The sequence below is a fragment of the Schistocerca gregaria genome, chromosome 4, assembly GCF_023897955.1.
Source record: "Schistocerca gregaria isolate iqSchGreg1 chromosome 4, iqSchGreg1.2, whole genome shotgun sequence".
Classification (NCBI taxonomy): Eukaryota; Metazoa; Arthropoda; class Insecta; order Orthoptera; family Acrididae; genus Schistocerca; species Schistocerca gregaria.
Genome location: NC_064923.1, coordinates 762,830,685 through 762,846,309, shown reverse-complemented (window position 1 = coordinate 762,846,309; position 15,625 = coordinate 762,830,685). Strand labels below are relative to the sequence as shown.

Here is a 15,625-nt window from a genome sequence, read left to right as displayed (position 1 = left end):
ACATTGTGCAGATATTGCAAATGTAAATTACGGTTGCTGGCATGACTAAGATACAGGTTATACATGTTGTTGTACCTTCAGATCTCTGGGTGAGAACTACTCTTGAGGATGCCTTTATCAGGGAAACAAAACTGGCATTCTACAGGTAAGAGCATGGAATATTAGGTTCCTTAATCAGGAAATTAGTTTTGAAAATTTTAAAGGGAGGCAGATAGTGAAGTTTGGTAGCAGAAGGAAGTCAGGTGTGTACAGGATTATAAACATAAAATCAAATAGGGGTAAAGCAGAAGTAGGTTAATAATTAATAATAGGAATACATGTAAGATGAACAGCATCCCCAATGTGTTATTGTAGCCAAGATAGATAGGAAGCCCACATACACATGAAGTAGTAAAAGAAATTATTTGGATAGTTAATGGAGAGGAAAATTTAATTGAGGTGGGGACTGGAAATCAATATTAAAAAAAAACGAAGAGATGAAGAAACAGGAGGATATTACGGGCTGAGGAAACAAATTAAAAGAGCATGCAACATGGTAAAGTTTTGCACAAAGCATAATTTAGTCACCACTAACACTTAATTTATGAATCATGAGAGAAGATTGTATATGTGGGGAGTAGCTTGGAGACACCAGAGGGTTTCAGATTATTTAATGGTAAGGCATATTTTGGAACCAGATTTTAAACTGTAAGACATTTCTAGGGTCAAATGTGGACTGACCACAATTTCCTGGTTGAGAACTGTAGATTAAAACCGAAAGACATTGAAAAAAAAAAAGTTGGAAATTAAGGTGATGGGACCCGAATACACTGAAAGAACCACAGGTTAGGCACTAATTAACAAACGGGGAAAGAGATACAGCAGAAGATGAATGGGTAGCTCTGAGAGATGAAATAGTGACTCCAGCAGAGGATCAATTAGGTAAAAAAATAAGGCCAAGTACAAATTCTTGGATAATGCAGAAGATGTTGAATTTAATTGATGAAAGGATAAAATATAACAATGCAGTAATGAAGCAGGCAAAAGGTAATACAAAAGTCTACAAAATGAGAGTGACAGGAAGTGCAAACTGAATGAGCTGAAATGGCTAGAGGACAAATGTAAAGAGTTAAAAGTATATTTGACTAGGGGAAAGATAGATACTGTCTACAGGAAACTGAAGAGGCCTGGAGAAAAGAGAAGCAACTGTATGGACTGAGATAAACGATTTCAAGTCTTTGCGTACACTGTTTTTGTTCCTAGAATTGATATTGTGCACTGAGATATTGGTTGGAAAAAAAGAGGCATATTACTTACAACAAACTTTGCTAAGGAAAAGATATACTGAGAAGCAGTAGTTAGTATATACAGTTCTTTGAACAGGTTATGGCGTGATGTCCTTGAATTTACACCACAAATATGTCTTATTCCATGCATTTGCACTCTAAAAATGCTCTCTCAGTTTGTGGTGTTACTCCAAAATTGTATGGCACAATAATAGAAATAAGCAGAGTATGTCAGCTGTATTCGAGGAAAATGTGATGTAGTTGTACAATTTAAATTTACTGGCTGAATCTCTCTTAAAACCATGGTCAGATGTTGGTTACCTCCCTTAAAACCATGATTAAACACTGGTCGCCATACACAGGGTGTCCCATTTATCTTGACCACCCTTAATAACTGTTTGTCCAGATGCAAATTACAAAATTTTTCAAACAAATGTTCTTTGGCTGTCAGGAGGACATCAATCAGCATGAGTGCCTTCATTGTAGCTTTGCTTTTTACAAAGATATGAACAGCGGTATGGCTTTTTTTAAATGGCACCCTGTGTTTTTTATCTGGTAATTCATTTCCTCTCCTAAAAACCTATTAAAAAATGTATCACAGTGTGATATTCACTGAAATACAATGTTATTAATTACATAACGCAACACTGACGTTGAGGCTCCCAGCACTTAGTGCAAGTACTCGGGGTAATGGAACACATCCACGTACTGACGCTCACAGTACAAATGAAAACATAAATAGAATGCACACAGGTCATTCTGTCAACCATCGTCAGTTAAAGAGTTGTGCAAGTAGAATGTACACCGATGAAAAGAAGGTAGAAATGCTACTCATCTATGGGGAATGTAAGATAACAGAACAGTAATTGCAATACTGTTTTCTTACATACGGGTAAATTTAGTACAGTACATCTACATCTACATCTACATCTACATCTACATCTACATCCATACTCCGCAAGCCACCTGACGGTGTGTGGCGGAGGGTACCCTGAGAGCCTCTATCGGTTCTCCCTTCTATTCCAGTCTCGAATTGTACGTGGAAAGAAGGATTGTCGGTATGCTTCTGTGTGGGCTCTAATCTCTCTGATTTTATCCTCATGGTCTCTTCGCGAGATATACGTAGGAGGGAACAATATACTGCTTGACTCTTCGGTGAAGGTATGTTCTCGAAACTTTAACAAAAGCCCGTACCGAGCTACTGAGCGTCTCTCCTGCAGAGTCTTCCACTGGAGTTTATCTATCATCTCCGTGATTACTAAATGATCCTGTAACGAAGTGCACTGCTCTCCGTTGGATCTTCTCTATCTCTTCTATCAACCCTACCTGGTGCGGATCCCACACTGCTGAGCAGTATTCAAGCATTGGTCGAACAAGCGTACTGTAACCTACTTCCTTTGTTGTCGGATTGCATTTCCTTAGGATTCTTCCAATGAATCTCAGTCTGGCATCTGCTTTACCGACGATCAACTTTATATGATCATTCCATTTTAAATCACTCCTAATGAGTACTCCCAGATAATTTATGGAATTAACTGCTTCCAGTTGCTGACCTGCTATTTTGTAGCTAAATGATAAGGGACCTATCTTTCTATGTATTCGCATCACATTACACTTGTCTACATTGAGATTCAATTGCCATTCTGTGCACCACGCGTCAATTCGCTGCAGATCCTCCTGCATTTCAGTACAATTTTCCATTGTTGCAACCTCTCGATACACCACAGCATCATTTGCAAAAAGCCTCAGTGAGCTTCCGATGTCATCCACCAGGTCATTTATGTATATTGTGAATAGCAACGGTCCTATGACACTACCCTGCGGCACACCTGAAATCACTCTTACTTCGGAAGACTTCTCTCCATTGAGAATGACATGCTGCGTTCTGTTCTCTAGGAACTCCTCAATCCAATCACACAATTGATCTGATAGTCCGTATGCTCTTACTTTGCTCATTAAACGACTGTGGGGAACTGTGTCAAACGCCTTGCGGAAGTCAAGAAACACGGCATCTACCTGTGAACCCGTGTCTAAGGCCCTCTGAGTCTCGTGGACGAATAGCGCGAGCTGGGTTTCACACGACCATCTTTTTCGAAACCCATGCTGATTCCTACAGAGTAGATTTCTAGTCTCCAGAAAAGACATTATACTCGAACATAATACGTGTTCCAAAATTCTACAACTGATCGATGTTAGAGATATAGGTCTATAGTTCTGCACATCTGTTCGACATCCCTTCCTGAAAACGGGGATGACCTGTGCCCTTTTCCAATCCTTTGGAACGCTTCGCTCTTCTAGAGACCTACGGTACACCGCTGCAAGAAGGGGGGCAAGTTCCTTCGCGTACTCTGTGTAAAATCGAACTGGTATTCCATCAGGACCAGCGGCCTTTCCTCTTTTGAGCGATTTTAATTGTTTCTCTATCCCCCCGTCGTCTACTTCGATATCTACCATTTTGTCAACTGTGCGACAATCTAGAGAAGGAAGCACAGTGCAGTCTTCCTCTGTGAAACAGCTTTGGAAGAAGACATTTAGTAATTCGGCCTTTAGTCTGTCATCCTCTGTTTCAGTACCATTTTGGTCACAGAGTGTCTGGACATTTTGTTTTGATCTACCTACCACTTTGACATAGGACCAAAATTTCTTAGGATTTTCTGCCAAGTCAGTACATAGAACTTTACTTTCGAATTCATTGAAAGCCTCTCGCATAGCCCTCCTCACACTACATTTCGCTTCGCGTAATTTTTGTTTGTCTGCAAGGCTTTGGCTATGTTTATGTTTGCTCTGAAGTTCCCTTTGCTTCCGCAGCAGTTTTCTAACTCGGTTGTTGTACCACGGTGGCTCTTTCCCATCTCTTACGATCTTGCTTGGCACATACTCATCTAACGCATATTGTACCATGGTTTTGAACTTTGTCCACTGATCCTCAACACTATCTGCACTTGAGACAAAACTTTTGTGTTGAGCCGTCAGGTACTCTGTAATCTGCTTTTTGTCACTTTTGCTAAACAGAAAAATCTTCCTACCTTTTTTTAATATTTCTATTTACGGCTGAAATCATCGATGCAGTAACCGCTTTATGATTGCTGATTCCCTGTTCTGCATTAACTGACTCAAATAGTTCGGGCCTGTTTGTCACCAGAAGGTCTAATATGTTATCGCCACGAGTCGGTTTTCTGTTTAACTGCTCAAGGTAGTTTTCAGATAAAGCACTTAAAAATATTTCACTGGATTCTTTGTCCCTGCCACCCGTTATGAATGTTTGAGTCTCCCAGTCTATATCCGGCAAATTAAAATCTCCACCCAGAACTATAACATGGTGGGGAAATCTACTCGAAATATTTTCCAAATTATTCTTCAGGTGCTGAGCCACAACAGCTGCTGAGCCCGGGGGCCTATAGAGACATCCAATTACCATGTCTGAGCCTGCTTTAACCGTGACCTTCACCCAAATCATTTCACAACTCGAATCTCCGTCAATTTCCTTCGATACTATTGCACTTCTTATCGCTATAAACACGCCTCCCCCTTCACTGTCCAGCCTATCTCTGCGGTATACATTCCAATCCGAGTTTAGGATTTCATTACTGTTTATGTCTGGTTTCAGCCAACTTTCTGTTCCTAGTACTATATGGGCGTTGTAACCGTTTATTAATGAGAGCAGTTCTGGGACCTTTCTATAGACACTCCTGCAGTTTACTATTAGCACATTAATATTGTTATTCCTTGTTGCATTTTGCCTACTCCTGCCTTTCCGCGTCTCAGGAGGCGTCTTGTCGGGCCTAGGGAGGGAATTCTCTAACCTAAAAAAACCCCCATGTGCACTCCACACGTACTCCGCTACCCTCGTAGCCGCTTCCAGCGTGTAGTGCACGCCTGACCTATTCAGGGGGACCCTACATTTCTCCACCCGATAGCGGAGGTCGAGAAATTTGCACCCCAGCTCTCCGCAGAATCATCTGAGCCTCTGGTTTAAGCCTTCCACTCGGCTCCAAACCAGAGGACCGCGATCGGTTCTGGGAACGATACTACAAATAGTTAGCTCTGATTCCACCCCGCGAGCGAGGCTTTCCGCCTTCACCAACTCCGCCAACCGCCTGTACGAACTGAGGATGACCTCTGAACCCAGACGGCAGGAGTCATTGGTGCCGACATGAGCAACAATTTGCAGTCGGGTGCACCCAGTGCTCGCTATCGCCGCCGGTAGGGCCTCCTCCACATCTCGGATGAGACCCCCCGGCAAGCAGACAGAGTGAACACTGGCCTTCTTCCCCGACCTTTCCGCTAGTAGTTTAGTCCTTCTAAATATTGTTGTTTAGAGTAGGCATACAGTAAAGGCTGTCCTTCCTACAAATTGCATCGACATAATATTTCTGTTGTTGTTGTTGAAAGTAGGTGAAATGCTATGCAGGCAGTGGAACTGTACAGAGAGCAGTATCCTGGCAAGAATGCACCTTCCCGATGGATGTTTTCTTGTCTTGTTGCGACACTTCAGGAAACGGGAAGTTTCAACCCATGACAACGCAGTCATCTTAGCACTCACACAGACGAAGCTGCCAAAGTTACTGTTCACACTCCCATTGCTATGAATCCATGTGAGAGCACACGGCAGCTTGAAAACGATATTGGCATTCCTAAAACCAGCGTATATCGTATTCTTACACGTCACCAGTTCATCCTTACCATGTACACCTACACCAAGAATTGCATGGGAATGATTTCCAGAATAATGTACAGTTCTGTCAGTGGGCACAGCAGCAAATCCTCGCCAATCCGAACTTCTTCTCCAATGTTCTATTTACCTATGAATGTTCCTTCTCAAACGAAGGGCAGATAAATACAAGGAATATGCATAACTGGTCCAGCGACAACCCATGACGGCTAAGACAGGTGGAACATCAGCGCACATGGAGAATTAATACCTGGTGTGCGATGCTTGGTACTACAACTATTGGTCCTTATTTCACCAATGGTAGTCTAACCAGCACAGTGTATGCCAACTTCCTCAGACAAAATCTTCCTCCCGTTCTGGATGAAGTGCCACTATGAATCAGAATGCTTATGTGGACTCACTATGATGGATGTCCAGCACATAGTGCCTTGGGTGCAGGTCGTGTTCTGAACCAAAGGTATCCTGCCAGATGGATTGGTCGAGGAGGAACAGTTACTTGGCCTGCTAGGTTTCCTGATTTAAATCCTCTGGAGTTTTTTATTTGGGGATGCATTAAAGACGTTGTCCATCGCGATATTCCAACAACTCCAGAGGACATGCAAGAACGTATCATGCTTGCATGTAATTCTCTTCAGCACGCAACAATGGCAGCAGTAAATAATTCTTTCATTCAATGAGTGCACCAGTGTATCGTTGAATATTCTGCTCCTGGGTAATGCTACACGGAATTCGAAGTGAATTTTGCGTTATGTTTTTACTTGGTTTTCATTTGTTTTCTGACAACTCCAGCAAGTGGATGAGTTTATAATCCCGGGCTCTAAGTCGATGTTGTGTTATGTAATTAGTAGCATTGTGTTTCAGTGAATGGTACATTGTAATACATTTTTGAATAGGTCTTTTGGAGAGGAAATGAATTATTGAATAAAAAATACAGGGTGCCATTTAAAAAAGTCATGCTGCTGTTCATATCTTTGTAAAAAACAAAGCTACAATGAAGGCAGTCATGCTAATTGATGTCCCGCTGATGGCTACAGAACATTCGCTTGAATAAATTTGTAATTTGCATCTTGACAAACAGTGAATTAGGGTGGTCAAGATAAATGGGACACGCTGTATATAGATAACCTCAAAAGACACAAGGCTATGGAATGAGAGGATACAGCCCCTCACAATGACTTAAATGAAGTTTGTGTATATTCTTTGTCAATCTTGAATTGTGACTATATACTTAAATTACCAAATTCTTACTTAATGGTATGTATCTGTGATGTCACTTAGAAAGAATGCTAATGAGAGAAGGGGTAAAGGCAATAACTCTCAACATAGTAGATGTGCTACGTGGAAGACAAGCAAGTTATAAAGACTGAACTCTTAACTAAGATTTTTATTTATTTATTTTATTTACACATCTAGTTGTGTATGAGTAAACTGAGGAGCAAATCTACATGGTCATGGAAGGAGTCACTACATGAATATCACATTAGAATAGATAAAAATAAATCAAATAAAATGTACATGAATCCTTTGCAGATGATAAGCTGCTGAGTATGTATTTGCATAATCATCAATATAACACAGGAATTTGCTTAATTTTTTCCAGAAGCTCCCCAACAGAATAGGAGTGAACCACGGGAAAATTCTTCAGTTTAGTCTTGAAAGTGCAAGAATTACTGATGAGACACTTTAATTCTTGTGGTGGCTTACTAAAATGGATGCAGCAGAATACTGTTTGCACAATTTCCCTTCTTAGAACTGAGTAGTTTATACTCTATCTCTCATCCATTTCTGTCCATCACTACATTTTCCTCAAAGTAGTCGTGTGTGTGTGTCAGTCTGTTAGTCTGTTAGCTCCGAAGGACATTGAATTCTGTTTGTATTTTGCCCATAATTTACCAGGATCATATTAATAATAATGCTCTGCACATACAAAATACTAAAATTGTTAGTTTTCCATTCTCATATTTATAAAATGCAAAACATACTCACATTCTGCGCATGCTACTCTTTTTATGGATTCAACATTCCCAACATTTTTTGCAGTTTTATGACAGGCATGTGGCACTAGTTTTGAATTGGTTGAACTACGATGAGTAGACGTGGTAACAGCAGCTGACTTGACAACGTCAGGTAGAGATTGATGACCATGACCTAACATAGAGGAAAAATGATAAATTAGCCCCTCGTAGAAAGTTGCACAAGACATACAATTACAAACTGCTCATAATTATGTATGGAGCTGGTCAAAGAAATCGACATATCTTGGACAACAGCTGATACAAGTTAATGTTTTGTTTCTAAACAAAATTATTAAATTGTGCAAAGTATTCCTAATCTTTGTATCACAAATACATAAGAAAGTTAGAAAAATTCCAATAACAAATGTAACCAAAATTAGGATTTGCAACAGTACTGATTCAAAAGGCATGGGAAGAAAGAACATACAATTGGAACTGTTCACAAAGTATCTTCTATAAAACCAACATGTCAAGTAATTGAAAAATATGGAAGGCATATTTCTCCCTGAATCTTCACGACACTGAAGCATATTAGGTTCCAAGCAAGATGACAATACTGGATGAGGAATAAACTGAATCTATATCCTGATATCAGTGTGCTTTCAGTTTATTTTTTCCCCTTACTATCAATATTCCTAGGTAAACTGTGAAAGATACTACAGTGAGAAATTAAAATTAAGCAACTGAAGTGGACTGTATCTAAGTGAAAACTTTAAAACAAAATTATTACCTAAACTAGATAATTCCAGCCAGCTCCATCTAAAAATGTGATAATACCATCAATTTACTGGCAGTAATCACTGTAAGATAAAGGAAACAAAAGGCAATGGAACAGGTTAACTAGCTTAATACTTGAACGAAAATTGCAGTATGTACCATACAGTAATAATCACAATTCTTGGTCAAAGCCTTTACCAATGTTCAGCTAATATTAATCATTTGGTGCAGCCTTTCCACTGTGTGTCAAGTATCTTCCTGTAAAAAGTAAATAATGGAATTCAATGACTAAACACTTAAATGCTATCTTTCATGGACCACAAAACCAAGAGGCTCTTTTCATCAAGGTGACTTACAACTGATAACATCCCATACAATAACAAATACTCCTACATTTTCCAAATCTTGTCCACAAGACAAAGAGAGCATGCTAATTAAAAATCACAAAGTGTTGGTGGTAATTTATTCGTTTTGTAATTCTTTATTTAGAGTAATGAACAAACTGGGTGGCCACAGACATTTCTACACACTGTGGCAGTTGGTAGGAAGGTAGTGAACTTAATCTACTCAGTCCAGCCACGTTAATGTGATCACTGCCTATTTTCAATGTCAGCACGCAAAAACCACTTAGACAGCAGGTGGCAGCACTAGCAGTCATTGTTGAATATGGAAATAGACTGAGTTGACTGACATTCAAAAGGACATGGTCATTGGCTTTTGGGCCAAGGATGAAAGGATTTCCGAAACTGCTAAGTTTGTACACTGTTTGGGTGCTGCCCGCTTAATACAGAGAGCATGCAAAATGCAGCTATCCAAAACCGGCACTGAGGCAACCACAGTACACTGAGGACCATCGATAAAAGGGGTGAATGACAACTGTGGAGATGTGTACAGGTGAGTAGACATACAACTGTTGAGCAGCTGAACACCCAGATGAACCAAGGTGCTACCAGCAGCATTTCATCAGTGACAGTTCAGCAAATGGTGCTTTGCATGAGCCTCCACAGCAGGCACCAGATTCATGCACCCGTGCTGACTGCTGTTCATCGACGCCATTATCACAAATGGAAGTCCACTGAGCAGTAACAGGTGGCTTTTTCAGATGAGACTGATTGCCATTGGAGTGCATGAGATGAAACATCTAAAAACAAAAACCACACAATCAGGAGGGAGCATTATGGTCTGGAGAATGTTTCTATGACATTCCCAGGGTGAATTCATCATTCTGAAGGCACAATGGACCGACAAGTATCCATTTACCCTTGAAGACCATGTCCACACCTACATGTAGTTTAATGTAATTAGATGGATAAAAGGTCTAATCACAGCAGTGGCAGGAGAATACATATATACAGGTATTTAAGTTTGCAAGTTTTCGGGACCAGTGACTCCTCCTGGTAGAAGGGCTGAAGGGGAAAGGAGAAAGATAGTGGGAATGGGCTGGTGGGGTCTAGGCAAAGGAATACAGTTTAGAAAAGCCACCCACAACCCTGGCTCAGGCGAGACATATGTGACAGGATGAGAAGACAAGATGTATTATTCTTCCCTTCTCATCCCATCCAGTAAGTCTCCCCTGATCTGGGGTTCTGGGCGACTTTTCTTAACTCTACCCTTTTTAGTAGACCTCACAGTCCTGTTACTTCACCCCTCTTCCTTCCTCTTCTATCCTTATGCCAGAAAAAGGAGTCATTTGCTCCAAAAGCTTGTAAACTTAAATATCTATATGTGTGTTGTCCTGCCACTGTTTGGTGAGTAGATTTATCAACTATTCAGTTACATTAAATTTCAAGAATTGATTGTTTTTCTTGATATATTAGTCTACTTGAAGTTTGTTTTTCTTTGACACAATGGCATCAACTAGCAGGAGAACGTAATGTTCTTAGTGGGGGTGTAACGTAGCAAGTTATTACCAGATAACCTTCTGTACAGTATAGCACGCAGCTGTGTATCATGGTGGCTGCAGGATTTGCTCTCTGCTATGCCTCACAGCACAGCTGACACTATCGGCTGTGAGAACGGTCTCCAGTTAACATCTAGTAGGTACATAAATTCATACCCCCTACAAATCTAAATAAACTATAGTAATTATCATCCAATTTTGCTCAAACTTGGTATACCATCTTTTGTTATTAAGTAGAAGAGCCTGTTAAAATTTCAGCTTTTTATTTCTTATAGTTCAGGAGATTGAGAAACTTGCTTAAATGTCCAAAAACCGACACTTTTGTTTCAAAACTGAGTTAGGAACAGTAGCAGTTTGTCTATTATCATCTAAAGTCAAAGTTTTCAATACATAAAAATCACTTAATTGGAATTTTTTTCAAAACTTTAATTACTCTGCAATTTCGTAGTGTAAAAATCATTTAAAATTATTATCTGCTTATTACTTTGTTGTGTACATATGTGGGAATAAATTAGAGCATGTCTGTGGGACGTAAGTTAAAACTTAATATTGTTCTTTGTAAAGCCCGATAAAATTGAATCGTGGGAAAATTGTAGTGCAACAACATCGCTGATGACGTATGTCGAATTGTGCTTGATTTTGTGAGAGAGCAGCCAGAATTGGAATAAGCTTCAAAATTAATTTAAAGATTATTTTGCATTTCTGTCTATTTTATTAAACATTATATTAGAAATTGGAAGTGTAATCACGTAAATGAGTTTCTGAGTAATTTGATTGGCTCAGGCTAATTTTGCCGCGAGAATGATCTAGTAGGATCATTCTGATAGGTCAATTAGACCCATCAGCCAATCAGAATTAAGCTGTTCCCATGCACAGATAGATAGATATGCAGAGGAGAGAGGATGACAGAGGAGAGATGCTCGCTAGCTGCCATATGTGTAAGACCACTTTAGATTTCACTGTGCAAATTGGATGTAAAATGAAGAACTATTGAGGTCATTACATTTAGAACGAGTGGTAACTAAGAAGGTTTGAATTACGAACAATTTGAGGAAAGTTTGATGTTTCTGAATTAGTTAATTGATGTGTTATTAGTGTGTGATATACTGAGGCTTAGTGAAATTCCACCTGGCAGATTCTGTATTCTTTATGGAATGTTTAGGCAAGCACTTCACATCAGACATTGAAGACCACTGATTTGACCAGACGTTTCAAAACACTATAGTAGTGGGTCAGTGAATGTCAGATCAATCGTTAATCGGGTCGGACTGGTAGATATTCTGGCTGCTTTTTTCGTGAGAGAACATTTTGTACAGACTGGGAGCTGGCAAAATAGGAGCAGTTAAAAAAGTAAATCCGTACCTGATAGCAAATTTATGTGCTTCCTTAAGAATAAAAAGCAGTTTACCAGAATTTCCAGAGGCTTACTGCAAGTAAACTGCATTTTCCCACCATCTGAAGTTTGTTAAAAAGAACTTATAGGAACTGATTCGCAACTTGAGTTACGCGGCCTCTGTGTGGTAGGTATTAGGTCGTGGTTTCATCAACGCTGCTTTACACGACCTAGTAAGTATCTACTACTGCAGAGTGAAGGAACATCACAAGGAAGCTGTCCTGAGGTAGGTGGACAAATGAGGTGAGACAGTATGAATGTGCACAACAAACCCCACCCTGCCGCAGTGTCACACAGCTTGCAGTGTACATGCATGGTTTGAATAGCACCCAGATGAGTTAACCATACTTCCATGCCCACTGAACTGTCCAGATTTAAACCCAATGGAGAATCTGTGGGACCATCTCGATGAGGCTGTTCACACCATATATACTCAACCGAGAAACCTAATGCCGCTGGCCAAAGCACTAGAATTGGCATAGCTCCACATCCCTTTCAGTACCTTCCATAACTTCACTTTCTTCCTGTACATCTTGGACTGCAAAAGTTGGTTATTCATGCTTTTGGCATGTGGTCACATCAATGTGGCTTGACTGTATGATATGTATAATTGGGAGATTTGAATACTAAGCACAAATGAATTTAGTGGAAATTTAAAATCACACCAACATGAGAAGTACCTAAGTAGAAAAGTTCAAATAAAGAACAGAATAGAAATAATGAGCAAAAAAACTCCAACTTCAATAAGATAACCCAAAATACAATTCACTCACATGCCATTACGCGTGTGCATATTTGTCTCAAGATGATGACAGATGTAAGTACACCAAATGATGATAAAGCTGTCACTCATTTGGATATTAGTGTAATTTATGAAACAAAAAGAAAACACAGACGAAAAATATTGCCAAGTTGTACAACTCAATCATCTAGCAATAGCAGAAGAAAACATCACTGGCAAATTGCAGAAGGGGACAGTATACATAAGAAAGATGTGGGGGGGGGGGGGGGGGGGGGGGGGGGGAAGAAGTGACATACCAGTCATAAAAGTACAAATGATAAACTTCTTGTAAAACAAACTAATGTGGGAAAGGTTAACACAGCCCTGGATGAAATACAAAACACGAATACACAAAGATGTCAAAACTCTCAAGACTTTCTTGAATAAAATTAAGAAATAATGTATATAAAAATGAGTTAGGGCTTACTATCCTGTCACTACTGGCCCATAATGACCCAAGGTTAGTAAAAAATAGTGCTTAATGAAATAAATCACTTGCGACTGAATGCTGTAAATGAGAAGATATTGTGTATCTAAAAACAAAGTTGATGTGACTTACCAAACAAATGCGCTGGCAGGTCGATAGATACACAAACAAACAAACACAAACATACACACAAAATTCAAGCTTTCGTAACCAACAGTTGCTTCTTCAGGAAAGAGGGAAGGAGAGGGAAAGACGAAAGGATGTGGGTTTTAAGGAAGAGGGTAAGGAGTCATTCCAATCCTGGGAGCGGAAAGACTTACCTTAAGGGGGGGAAAAAAGGCAGGTATACACTCCCGCGCGCGCCCACGCACACACACACACATTTGTAAAGGTCTTTACAAATGTGTGTGTGTGTGTGTGTGTGTGTGTGTGTGTGTGTGTGTGTGTGTGTGTGTAAAGACCTTTACAAATGTCTGCTTGTGCCTGTGTATGTGTAGATGGATATGTGTGTGTGTGGGGGGGGGGGGGGGGGGCGCACGCCTGTATACCTGTCCTTTTTTTTCCCCTAAGGTAAGTCTTTCCACTCCCAGGATTGGAATAACTCCTTACCCTCTCCCTTAAAACCCACATCCTTTTGTCCTTCCCTCTCCTTCCCTTTTTCCTGAAGAAGCAACTGTTGGTTACGAAAGCTTGAATTTTGTGTGTATGTTTGTGTTTGTTTGTTTGTGTATCTATCGACCTGCCAGTGCTTTTGTTTGATAAGTCACATCAACTTTGTTTTTATATTAAAAACAAAGATTCCAAGACTTACCAAGCGGGAAAACGCCAGCAGACAGGCACAAGAACAAAACACACAAACACACACACAGAATTACTAGCTTTCGCAACCGATGGTTGCTTCTTCAGGAAGGAGAGGGAAAGACGAAAGGATGTGGGTTTTAAGGGAGAGGGTAAGGAGTCATTCCAATCCCGGGAGCGGAAAGACTTACCTTAGGGGGAAAAAAAGGACAGGTGTACACTAGCGCGCACACACACACACACACACAGTGCGGATGGATGTGTGTGTGTGTGTGTGTGTGTGTGTGTGTGTGTGTGTGTGTGTGTGTGTGTGCGCGCGAGTGTACACCTGTCCTTTTTTTCCCCCTAAGGGAAGTCTTTCCGCTCCCGGGATTGGAATGACTCCTTACCCTCTCCCTTAAAACCCACATCCTTTCGTCTTTCCCTCTCCTTCCTGAAGAAGCAACCATCGGTTGCGAAAGCTAGTAATTCTGTGTGTGTGTTTGTGTGTTTTGTTCTTGTGCCTGTCTGCCGGCATTTTCCCACTTGGTAAGTCTTGGAATCTTTGTTTTTAATATATTTTTCCCATGTGGAAGTTTCTTTCTATTTTATTTACAACTTTGTTTTTAGATATATTTTTCCCACGTGGAATGTTTCCCTCTATTATATCCATCATTAAGAAGATATTGTATGTACAACACACTATCTCCTTTTTCTTTGTCTATTGAAGCAGGAGATACCAGAACACTAGACAAAATGTGTAGTGCTCTATCACTAAAGACTGACAAAAAATGTAAAACAATATTTTTCTCACATTAGAATTGCTGGACATTACACTTCATGTGTTGCACAATGTTTTGAATATTTTGAGTGAAGGGATGTCTAGGAGAGTGGAAATCTCGCATACAGACATATGACAAGTGACACCCAATCATCTGACCACATTCAAAGTCCGTGAGTTCCGCGGAGCACCTCATTCTTCTCTCTCATGATGTCTAATGTCTACTGAGGTCGCTGATATGGAGTACCTGGCAGCAGATGGCAGCACAGTGCACCTGATATGAAAAAGTGTGTTTTTGGGGGTTTCCGGGTACTTTTTATCACACAGTGTATCAGATAGAAACATAACATTTATGTATACAACATTGTTGGATACTACTGTATCTCTATGACCACAAACAAAAATCACAACATGTGTACAACTGTTGTACTATTCCTTTGCTTCCTCAACCCTACCCACGGTATTAGACCTTATCTACAAAGAACTAGATGTCATTTATTGGGTGTATTGAAATTAATGAGCAATAGTGTATGTCACAGTAATGACCCACTCAGGGCAAACAGCACACTTGCACCATATTCCCTCCAATGGCTCGTTCCATTAATAATTATCTCATGGACAACTTTCTCATAAAGGAACTGTGCTCCTATATCAGACTCTGGGTCATTTTCTTGCTTGGATCGTAAATTTTTTCTCACCTAGCTTGCTGTTTATTTTATATTACTGCTGCTCGCGCAGGTGTATGCCAACACAACTAATCACTGAGTTAGCTGAAGTTAACTATGAAGCAATAGGTACAGGCTCACAATTATGAAACAACAATGAAATGGTACCAGACAATGTTATTTGCAGTTGGCACACTTTATACACAGGCGTGTCTACTCAGGGTTAAGGACT

General features: G+C 40.1%; 1 protein-coding gene across 3 annotated transcripts in view; it reads right to left on the bottom strand.

The window, feature by feature from the left end:
* The window catches only part of LOC126365827 (protein FAM193A-like), a 234,689-nt gene that overhangs the window by 112,636 nt on the left and 106,428 nt on the right, over nt 1-15,625 (bottom strand). For all 3 annotated transcript variants that reach the window (XM_050008450.1, XM_050008451.1, XM_050008453.1), the window contains exon 13: nt 7,924-8,085. In XM_050008450.1, coding sequence (XP_049864407.1) covers nt 7,924-8,085 — 162 coding nt within the window. The remainder of the gene's footprint in view (nt 1-7,923; nt 8,086-15,625) is intronic.